Genomic DNA, 12,031 nt, shown 5'->3' on the forward strand with positions numbered 1-12,031 from the left:
CGATCACCACCACCATATGAGACATGAGCAGATCCATCAACAAGAGGTTCACCAGACTGAGGTACTCGCATAGGCTGGACACGGGAGAAGGCCTCTCTCTGCAAACCAGAACTAACAAGCTGCAGACGGATCTGGAGATAGTCAGGGCCTAAAGAATCAAGAAACCGAACAGCCACATAGAAAGGAGCGAACTACAGCATCATCCTCACGCCACTGATCATATGTCGAATCAGTGTTACGCGGAGGAGAACGCTCAAGAAAACTGATTTTCCTACGGCCAAGTAGATAAGTATAAACTGCCATCTTCCACGGGGGATAATTGGTGCCATCCAGTTTTATTAAAGTCATCTGAAGAGGAGGCTCAACATGGGAATAGCTAGACTGAGAAGGATACGATGAAGAACGGCCTTCATCAACCTTGAGGGTAGAAAGTTGCCGAGCAGATGGCTCCACAGACTTCATGAATAACCACCAAGAATACCACAATCATCACTGAAAAATAAAACAAAAATTCCACAAGGCACTCAATAACCTACTGCAAAACCATAGTAGCACTAACAACAACCCCCACAAAGTAACACCACCTCAGCCAACAAACATAAGAAGATCACCACCAACAATAACCACCACAGCATCCCCAAGATAAAACGACCAAGGAGAGGCTATAACACATGTAGCCAACCATGCTCAAGTAAACCACCAACAATACATGCAATAGATTAACCATCCAACCTCATCCAACCATCAACAACAACAACTAAAGTGCTGATTTAGAGCATTAAAAAAAAACAGAACGAATCACGAATACCACGAAGCACAAGTTTCGCAATTAGGGAAAATGAATGATTTAGATCATGAGTAAAAGGGGCGTAAGGATTGGAATCACAATCGAGGAAGAAAGACAAGAAAAGATGGGTTTAGGGTATGGAGAAAGGGGACCGAAGGTGCTGATTTTTTAATAGGGCAAAAAACTAGGGTTTTGTGAATAAGACGAAAAACAAAAAAAATTGGGAAAAAGGGTTGGGCGAAAATCAAGAGGCTAGGGTGCGGGAGATTTGTGCAAAGTTTGGGTTGGAAACCCTAAACGGTTAGGGCTGAATTCAAAAACCCAGAAAAAAAAAAGAAAAAAAAAGGCAAGAAGGAGATCTCTCACATGTTAGAGAGCTACATGATGGTGAGAGAGAGAGAGAGAGAGAGAGAGAGAGAGAGAGAGAGAGGGGAGATATGTTCGTATGGTAGAGAGTTGCATTGAGCAACCTCTCCCCTACGAACCAATATATATATATATATATATATATATATATATATATATATATATATATATATAGTTTTTATATGATGGCCGACCGGGTAATTTACAAGGGCAAACCATCTATCCCTTGATTTTTTGACGGTCGGGCAACATATAAATTCTCATATATATATATATATATTATTAGATTTGTGGACAAGTATACCCCTCTATGGGTATATTACTGTTAACTTACCAACTTCTCTAAAAGCTTAAGCTATTGGAGAAAGGCATTATTTATCTTTTATACTTTAACACTCCCCCCGCACGTGTGGCCCACTTGGCAAACACGTGGCACATGTGGTCCCACTTTGGGTTGACCATCGCATGTGGATTTTTGCTATCCGGGAGGTTTGAACTCAAGACCTTTTGCTCTGATACCATGTTTACTTACCAACTTCTCCAAAAGCTTAAGCTATTGGAGAAAGGCGTTATTTATCTTTTATACTTTAACAATTACATTTAACAAAATCATATAGTTGTGAACTATTGTGCCTTGTGTCTAGCGGCGGAGGAATCAATAGACAGTATTCTTATTCATTGCAGTTGCCAGAAGATATTTTTGTTCACTCTTTACTCGTTTGGGACTCCACGGGTTTTCCTAGCCCATTTTGCGGATTTGGTTGAGTGTTGGGTCTTTGCACCTTGGCATGAAGAGGGGCAGATCATGTGGAGTTCGGCCCTTTTGGATTCGCCCTAGGTTTTTTGGAAAGAGCGGAATAATCGAGTATTCAATGATAATTCCAAGCCCATCCACTACAGTTAAACAACTTTTTTTTTTCTTCCATTGTGCATTGGGCGGTTGTTCTCTTTGTGTTCATGGGCATTACGAAATCTTCTATCTGTAGATCTTGGCTGGACATTTGTGCAAGTAGGATTGTCTTGGACCAGTCATCTCCTAGGTGGACTCCTCCCCTTAGGTTCGTAAAGCTGAATTTTGACGAGTCCAGTTTGGAGAAACAGGGTCCAGCCGGGATTTTCAGATAGTAAAAGTTGATGGACTAATTCTCACCGAATTGGTGAGAAGGATGCAAATGAAGTAGAGCCGCAGGCTTTCCTACCCGGCATTCGGCTTATTGACCACATTGAAATCGATCATCTGGTTGTGGAAGTTGACTCTGTGTCATTTCAACACTTTTGGCATTCTGCAAACAGCGAGGCTGGTCAGTGGTCATTTGGGTTGCTCATGGATAGGTTGAGCATGGAGACCTTTGATTTCTTGTCTCCTTGATGTTTCTGTCTTTGTTGCTATTTTCCTTTTCTTGTTTGGCTTGTCTTTTGGTTTCACGTTCTTTGCTTTTTAATAAATTTTTTGCCATTAAAAAAACTAACAAGATAGCATTAATACAAAAACACAAAATATTGAGAAAAGTCAGTACATGATTTATAGAAAACCATAATCAATCAGAAATGTTGGGATGGAAAATTGGAAAATAAGTCCACGGAACATAGTACATCCTAAACAAAACCATAATCAAGATAAGATAGCATCCAAACCTTACATTCTCCAATTCATCAAAATAGTTGAGCTTACTTCGAAGTGCTTCTGCAAACTCTATTAGTCTTTGCTTCTCTATCAACTGCAACTCAAACAACACACCACTTAGGTTTTAATAACCAAAACAACAAATGTTAGAATCTAAATCCCACAATAATGAAAAAGAAACTAATGTTTTGAAGGAACTATTATTAGTAAAAAAAAACTCTTGTTTATAGAGCATACCACCTTTCCCCAACAGTAAGAGAACATATATGCATGCTTACAGTAAAACAGCATAGAAAAAGGTACGAAAGAAGTAACTAGGTTCAACATAGTTTTAAGACTACTTAGATCTTTAAAGAGAGATCGTCTTGATAACTGCTAAAAGGGCGGAAAAAGTTCCTCATAGTCAATCACCTGCCTTTTCCAACCTCATATTACTTATATTTCCTACACCTGCCAGAATTCAAGCTTCCACCATGGTGTATGGAGTCTGTACCTAGTTTGTAACAAATAAGTGCAATTCCTTTAGGACATGCTCATTCCATGTCTTATCTGTTGACACTTGACAGTGAAGTTAGTATGATGTGCATACACATCGGGTTATCAATGTGAATGAATATTGACCGAACAAAGTTCCTAAATACCCATGGAAAGAAAAACTGATAATATTCGAACAAAAATGAAGCCTAAGCAGCGTTGAAGATATTGTTGATGATTAAAGGTTGATGTTATGAAGTTACCGATGTCGTAAGAACGAGAACTGTATGGTATGGGTTTATGATAAGGAAAAAGTGTGCTGATGATGGTCCCACAAATGGTGATGGAATGAATAAGCTTGGAGTGTTCTAACATGGAGGACAAACTAGGGAAGTTAAAATTCACGGATGTGGACCCAATCATTAGTAAGTTCTTTTTATCAGGTAAGATAGTCTGAGCCGTAAAGCTCTTTAATTTTGTCTTGGTGGATTGATAATGGGAGTTCATGATGCTCTCTAATCCTTGATAATTCCCTTTTGAAGATCTTGAAGAAGCAAGGCATAATTTTTGTGGAGAATCTGGTATTTGCTCCGACCAATATCAGATTCCGATATGGGGTTCTCAAATTTCACGCTCCACTGTTCATTCTTGTTTTATTACTCATCATGAACCCACATGACATTATCCCTAGCAAAAGCACTCAGACCATCATATAATGGGTCATGCACAGCTCTTATCAAGTTCAAGTGGGTCTCATTAGAAAGTAGGCTGAATTGCCCTTTTCATGTATGCATAATCAACAATTGGAAAATAGCCACGAGGCAAATGTCCCAATAACTTAATGGTGTTATTCTTCACTCTTAATCAATGACTTTCTTAACACGTAACTATAAAAGGCATTCAAAACTGCTTATGAGTCACTTATTTCACCAATGATGAAAGACAATATCCTCACCCTGAGATTCTTAGATGCAGCCCATATTAACACATTGAGCATGTCACCCTCCTTGATAAGAGAGCCCAACAAAGAGAAGAACTACAGCTTAAAAGTTAAAACATCCAACAAAGGTCTAACTTCTGCTTCATTGGAGTCTAAAAGCTAACTACATCCCATTTCAAAAAAAAAAGGCTAACTACATCCAAGAAAGCTAAATTAATCTCTCTCTTTCTTCAGAAGAACCCAAATTCTCACGCAAAAAAGCATCAGAGTTAAGCTTCATAGGACCTCCCAAAGATTTTTCCACCTCATCAACTTCTTCCCTACCTCTCCCTGCTACCAACCACCACCTTTTGTTGAACACAGGTATAATATATGCCATTAAGAGGATTTGAATCCTTCAACCCAATTGCATTGTGTATATATCCAGGGGTCAAACCCTAATCCACATATTGTAAGTTTTAGCATTATCAGTACTCGTAGATTACTGATTCATGTTAGATAAACATGTGATCTGCTATTCTAAACCAAGGTTTTACCACCACCACACATTACAACTATAGCCCAACCAAACAACTAGTACTAAGAAGAACAAGGAGACTAGAAAACATACCAAACAATCGCATGCATCGTGTAACGTTTTAGTCTTTGTTTCAACAGCCTGATGTTGTAGCTGTAGTTCATTGAATAAATCGAGGGTGTCATCAACCTACATAAAAAGCAATTGCTTCAGCCAAATTAGAAGCAAGGAAGAGATAACTAAATAACAATTCGAAAAAATGTTTTAACCTGAAGACCTTTTTTAACAATTGAAAATTTTAATTAACAAGGAAGCAACAAAAACAGAAAAGCAAAGTACGCAAAGCAAGTGCGGACAAAACGACACGAAACTGCTTACCATACCCTATCAAACAGCAGGATATTATATTTATGACTTCCAATAGTGTTTAAGCAAACAGACATAAGTATAAAACAAATAGCAGATGATGGAAGCAACAATATACCTGATGAAGGATCCCATCACATGTCTGTATGCGTTCAGTCAATGTATTGACATAGTGACGATACTTCTCCTCTGTCTGTTATGGAAAGCGAAGACAAAGAGCTCTCATGATAACAAATCTTTCTACGCTTAAAATTGTTTCAAGAGAACTACTAGCACAAACCTCTGACTTCATAGCAGATTCAAGGTCTGAAAACCATTTGTAGAACTACAACCAAAATAATAAAGATTATCAGCATTCATTGTGTTAGGAGCACAGCTTGTATGCCACATGCCGCGGCAACAACAGTAAAGCACTTTCAGAAGAAAAAAAATGCATTCATAATAAGAACAACAGAACAAGAGTTGGGAGATTGAACACTGGATACATCAAAAGCATGTACTCCAATGAAGAACTTATCCTTTTTGAAGAAGGTAACACAATATTATTAAACAGAACAAATTACATATTGAAGCACTTATCCCAAATAAAGTAATATTCAACTATTAACAACACTATAGTACATGCTGGATGATTGCGTAGTCCGCAAACTATAACGAATAGATTGATAACAGGAAAGACAGTAAGCTTTCTTTCCTTGACTTGAATTCTTTGATATGGTTTATAGGCAATCTTCCTATGGAGTCTGCAATGTAAATATTTTGAGGCACACATAGTTCTATTCTGTTGCAGTAACAATGAATTGTATTTCTAAATTCACAAAAAGATTTAAATCTTCTATAAAGATGCAATATGACCCTCTCAAGATGGAAAAAAGCAGGCCATTTGCTGATTGAACATTAAGATTTTGGCAAAAAATACTAGCATGTAATTGGTGTCACTAGCTCCGCCAACAAAGGCTACAGTTAGATATGTCTACACATACATGTCGTCACGCTCACTACTCAATGTATTGACTGACACCGTAACCCAAAGCTAGAACCAAATAAAGTTGTCAGTTTCATGCGTATAAATGCTATTAAACATTTCAACTTGCAAAGCTAAAACCAACCTATTAGAGGACCCAAATCCAATATTGAGCCCTGCCAACAAATTTGTCTTCCCAAGAACACTAATAAAGGAATGCACTTGTGAGGGAGAGTTATGCTATCTCATGGAATGGATTGGCAGGTTGGTTTGCAGAAATAAGAAATAACAAATGATGCAGGATTCATAATAAAAGTAGTGAATACTTCTAATGGTAGAAAATATAAACCACTGTACGAATTATAAGCAACAATATTTATCGAGCTCCCTAATAGGTAATATCAAAAAGAATAAATTTAATTTATTTTTTTTAATGATAATGGATTGCATTAGTATAATAAATACACGAGGAACCCCGCGACCGAGATGGTCAATACAAATGATACAAGAAAAAAAAGCAAATAGAATAGACAAGCCCCTCAAGGAGGAAGGAAATTAAAATACTCTAAAGAGGCCCTAACAACATCATCCCTGGCAAACTTATCGCCTACTTCACTGGCAGATCTTCTAACATTTTAACATTTTTTTTTAATGGCCGCAGATCTTCTAACATGTTGATAGGAAATCCTAGATCCACCAGTCCAATCTGAAATCTCATCCAACCATTGGGGTAACCGCCACAAAGACTGAGAGGAACCTTTTAACCACCGGATCACGTTGAGAGAATCCCCTTCCATGACGACCCAATTGAGGATAGAGGAGTCCAACCTCCTTATTCCTTGAATTACCGCCCTCAACTCCGCTTTGTAAGAATCTACAACACTAATGGCCCCAAAAAGCCCACAAAATCGATCTGCTATCGTCCCTGAGAATGCCTCCAATACCCGATGGTACTGGGTTCCCTAAGCTAGAACCATCGAAGTTGAGCTTGAAGAACCCCGGGGCGGGAGGTGACAAGTCCTGAGAAATACTAACTCACTGTTCACTTCCCCAACATATTTCCCTCCACCCATGCCACAACTCAAAAGCCGATACAAACCTGAATGGAGGGAGGACAGCACCCAAGTGATAGTCAACGCCAATATCTTTATAAATATAAAATTTGGGCTTTTTACTTCTCCCCTGAATATGGTTCCATTCCTCTCCTTCCAAAGAACACACAACATAGCTAACAATATAACTTTCTAGAGAATCTTCCCTTTCCAAAGAATAAAATTAAAATAATACAAAAAAACAAAAATGAGAAATAAAAATCTCAAAGTAGAGCACTAGATGCAGAAATAGGCAAAAAAATACGGCAATTTTCCCTATGTAAAGCCCTCAAAACCTTAATTTACTCCTATAAGTAAAATCCCTCTTCTGCTTCATGTCAACTTGCTAAAATAAGAAATGTCGGAAATCAAAAAACTAAAACTCCAAACATGATAAAACTACGAACTGCTGTGCACCAAGTGCACAAACACAGGAATTTTCACTGGCTTGGAAACTAGTAAATATCCATTAACATGCAATTTCCCTCTCCAACTCAAAATTCATCCTTATTAGACAAACTATAATTAGAATACAATCACGGGGACATCCTACAGTGTACAACGAGAACAATACAGCCCAAAGACTACAACTTGAACCCCTTTGAGCATCCCTATGAAGACCCCATCAGAACTGCTGAGTGCACAAAAGAAGATTATGAAAAGCAGGGCCCCTTTCTTATGTGATGCCGGCACGGGATTAATTTTTTGAACCAGTTAACCCCTCGACAGCACCACGGGTTGTTGTTCCGCTGACTCCAACCTGGTGCAGCAATCCTGCCGTATGATATGAGTATCATCCATGTCCATCCCATCTTTGGCTAATTTGTCCGCGTCTTCATTGGCCGAGCACCGCATATGCAGAAACTTAGGTTGGATCCGCTTCACAAATCTCTTATCTCAAGATATCCGCCATCTTCCATGGTCTGATCGCCTTGTTTGTAGCCCAAGCTACCAATCGGACCACCACTCTACTCTAAGAGGACGTTCTTTATGGAGTTTTGATGGACCCATGATAGTTCAAAGGTTTACATAATGCGCATCCATATGAGATATGAGCAATGCACCAATAAATGCTCCAAAGATTCTTCGTTGTACTAGTAGAGAATGCACCAACTTGCTAGGAGTATTTTCCTTCCCTTTAAACAATCGCATGTATTTATTTGTTTTTTTACCACGATCCAAGCAAAAGCTACTACGCGAGGAGGGGCCGTGATTTACACTCTTGCACATCGATCTTCATTCCTATTCATAGAGGTTCATGGAGGCCAATCTGTAAAAGAAAAAACAAACTGTAAGATGTTTGAAGAGTTCGACATCCACCCCCTCTGATCCTACAAGTTAGAGGAACAATAATGTGAGTACGGATGCGAGAGGACGGACATGCTTTCTATTTCGTTTTCCTTAAGGTTACGCCTAAGTCTAAGGGCTCACACAATACTCTCATCCCCCTCTCTTCATGTAGGCACTCACTCTCATCTCCCTATTGGTCGCTAATAGGTATATGCTCAGAAATACATGGCACAACTGAGATTCTCCTAACCAAAAGTCTACCCAAAATCTTATCCTCCTCCCCACTTTAAACCTGACTAAGGGTTCGTAAAAGGGTTTAGACTCACAAATGGACATCCATGCACCTAAGCCTTTTTCCTAGAGAAGGGTTTTTGCACTCCCAAACCCCCAAACCCACCCATATTTGCCTCCTATAACTTGCTGCCATGAGGCATTTTTCTCCTCTCCAAATCTCCACTGCCATATTTGTACCCACTCCCAGACAGCTGTCTCGGCTACCATATTTGTCCCACTCTCAGACCACTGTCTCTCTTCAATCTACATACCTTACCCCATTTCATCAGGTGCTTGAGTCTCTTCTTCCCCTTCCCACAGGAAATCTCTTTGCAACTTTCTATTTTCTTGGCTACTTTCACTGGAATCTTGTAAAGTGACAAGTAATACACTAGCATGTTAGATAGTGTCGCCTTTATCAATGTGATTCTCCCTCCAAAAGATAGATATTGTCTTTTCCACGATGTTAATTTTCTTTCCATCCTCTCTACAACTGGGTCCCATAGAGCTGCTTTGGGCAGACCATACCCCAAGGGGAGGCCAAGATAGGTCATTGGGAGCTCTTCTACTTTACATCCCAGAATACGCGCATATCCCATCGCCTCCTCTAATTCCAAGTTAATTCCTACCGGTAAACTTTCTAAAAAATTGATCATTAGGCCAAACATCATCTCAAACCACTTAAAGATTCTTTTTTTATTTCTCACATACTCTTATCTTCCAAGAATATAAGTGTGTCATCAGCGAATTGTAGGTGAGAAAATAGTTGCACATTCTTACTAGGTAATAGTCCTCTTTCTTTTTTTTTAATGAACAAGGTGATAGCCCTCTTAGGAGTCCCCATTTTTTTGCTTTTGAGGTCAATGCGCTCAAGGCTTTAACAAACATTATGAATAGGTATGATGATATAGGATCTCCCTGGCTTATCCCTCTTGTGCTCCCAAAGAAACCACTCGATGCCCCTTTGATTAGTATAGAGAAAGAAGTGGATATGCATTCTCTAATCCATCTTCTCCATCTCTGGCAAAAATCTATCATTTCATGTATGTACTCCAAAAAATTCCAGACAACATGGTTATAAGCTTTCTCTAGATCAATTTTGCACATGACGACTCGGTCGCCTTCCCTCTCTAACCATTTGCTCTACTCTTAGCTAATCCTTTTGAAGGACAATCCTTCCAATCTCGGCCTCCAATTGTGTTCAGATGAGCATATCTTGGTAAAGTGAGAGATGATAATGTTTTCGATACGATAATTATCCTCTAACAGCACCTCATGTTCTCAAAAAGAGTTGATTGAATTGATGCACCTTCTAGCACTCGCCATCCTGTGAAAGAATTTTAAATTTTTCTCGCTCTAGACTTTTGCCGTCAACAAATTTCTTCCCTTCTTAATATTTTCTCATACTGATTCAGGAAAAGTTTCTCGTTTTTATCCTCCTCTAAGAGATGCACTTGCTCTTCCTTTCTATCCAAACGGTCAATTTCTTGCAGCACTTGGTCCTTTCTAAACCTCGTTTCATCTTGATGTACCTCCAGCCATTCCTTGATTTTTCGCTTCAGTAGTTTAAGCTTCATGCTCATCACAAACCCTTTCCACCCGTCCACCAAGGTTTTAAATTTCAGTTTCCGGACAGCACGTAAACAGAAGCACTTTGGTTTCAGTTGGAAATTTCGATGGAAATCTTGTCAAATCACCGAAAAGTACGGAAATATAAGCAAATGATGAACTTTTAAGATGAAACTTTGAGAAATGCTATAATAGACACTAATACATACTTAGAAACCATCACATAAGCAAAAAAAAGTCATCCATAATGTCTTAATCACATCGAACACTTAGTGACATGCATTGTTGGCCGACACACAAGTCTGGAACAGTAAAGTCAATAAAGAAGAACAATGTAATGAAGTATATGAAAGTATAGTGACCAGTCCCCCTCCAAGGACCCCAACTCTATGTCAATATCACATAGAGTTAGAAGGCATTCTTGATCCCATGCAATTTTGAGAGGTGTGGATACATAGGCATATGTCAATATCATGTCAAGCTGACATAATCACTATAACCAAATCCGGCCCTTTCTTAGCATTCTTTACTCTTGTTTCTTGGTCTTTGAGGATTGATTTGTCAGTGAATGCACTTACGCACTTCATCAAATGTTTTGAAGTGAGCTTTAAATCCAAGGATATCTAATAAAGGTTAATTCTTACTAAGAGCACTACTTACAAACATTAAGTAGACATAGTGTTAATACAAATCCAAAATTTGTAAACTTGGGCAATACAAAACGTGTAAAGTTGGGTAATAAAAATTAAGAGGGCAAACCTGATGAGTATTGACCAAAACCACTTCTATAGCCCCCGTGTCTTCCAAAGTATCATCCTTTGGGGAAACCGAAAAACTGGTTTCCTGTCCTGAGAATGGTTCTTGAGACTGCAATAACTCCAGTCAAAGAATGAGTAATATTGATTTAAAGACTATCATTCTACGGATAAGATATTAAGCATGTTAACTTACCAACTTCCCCAAAAGCTTAGGCTGTTGGAGAAAGGCATTATTTATCTTTTATACTTTAACACTCCCCCGCACGTGTGGCCCACTTCGCAAACACGTGGAACATGTGGTCCCACTTTGGGCCGACCATTGCATGTGGATTTTTGCTATCTGGGAGGTTTGAACTCGAGACCTTTGGCTCTGATACCATGCTAACTTACCAACTTTTCCAAAAGCTTAGGCTATTGGAGAAAGGCGTTATTTATCTTTTATACTTTAACAAAGCAAATAGAGCATATGTAGTTCAGAAAGAAAGGCAGACATAGGCAAACAAAATTCTAGTATTCAGGAAAAGATAAAATAGAAATGGTGAATGAAAGATAAAAGAAATTTCATCAGGATAACCTTAAGTGCCCGTTTGGATGCCAAGAAGATTTTGATTTGGATTTCTCACATTTGCAGCCCCTTTTGCATTGTAATTTGGATCGGATCAAATTCTTGGATTTCTAATTCAGCAGCTGACAGTGAAAAAAATCAGATTTCTAAATTTGTTGTGGAAATAAGAAATTGGAAATCCACAGATCTGGCAGTTTCCTTCACCCTCTTTGCTCCTCAACCTCTCCCCTCCAGTAGGAAGTACCCCCTTCCCTCTCTGTCTCCCTCTACATGAGCTGCCGGATCTATTCATTTTGTATTCAAAACTCAAATTCCACATCCAAATACAAAATGGGAGGTATCCAAACGGGCCCTAAAGGTTTGAGAAAATGAACATGTATAATAAATAGGAAGAGTATGCTTGATTCATCACACAAATTGGCATGGTTCAAAAAAACAGCATAAACA

The 12,031-nt window shown here is 38.8% G+C and overlaps 1 protein-coding gene across 2 annotated transcripts in view; it reads right to left on the reverse strand.

The window, feature by feature from the left end:
* The window catches only part of LOC143878000 (sec34-like family protein), a 43,752-nt gene that overhangs the window by 29,073 nt on the left and 2,648 nt on the right, over positions 1–12,031 (reverse strand). The window contains exons 2-7 of one of the 2 annotated variants that reach the window (XM_077380382.1): positions 11,594–11,936; positions 11,021–11,128; positions 5,355–5,399; positions 5,193–5,267; positions 4,802–4,897; positions 2,794–2,871 (exon numbers count right to left, since the gene is read on the reverse strand). In XM_077380382.1, coding sequence (XP_077236497.1) covers positions 2,794–2,871; positions 4,802–4,897; positions 5,193–5,267; positions 5,355–5,366 — 261 coding nt within the window. In that variant the 5' untranslated portion in view covers positions 5,367–5,399; positions 11,021–11,128; positions 11,594–11,936. The remainder of the gene's footprint in view (positions 1–2,793; positions 2,872–4,801; positions 4,898–5,192; positions 5,268–5,354; positions 5,400–11,020; positions 11,129–11,593; positions 11,937–12,031) is intronic. The other variant, XM_077380381.1, reaches the window with a different exon arrangement.

This window comes from Tasmannia lanceolata, unplaced genomic scaffold (genome assembly GCF_043159265.1).
Source record: "Tasmannia lanceolata isolate RefF3 unplaced genomic scaffold, GAP_Taslan_0.1 ptg000005l, whole genome shotgun sequence".
In the NCBI taxonomy this organism is placed as follows: Eukaryota; Viridiplantae; Streptophyta; class Magnoliopsida; order Canellales; family Winteraceae; genus Tasmannia; species Tasmannia lanceolata.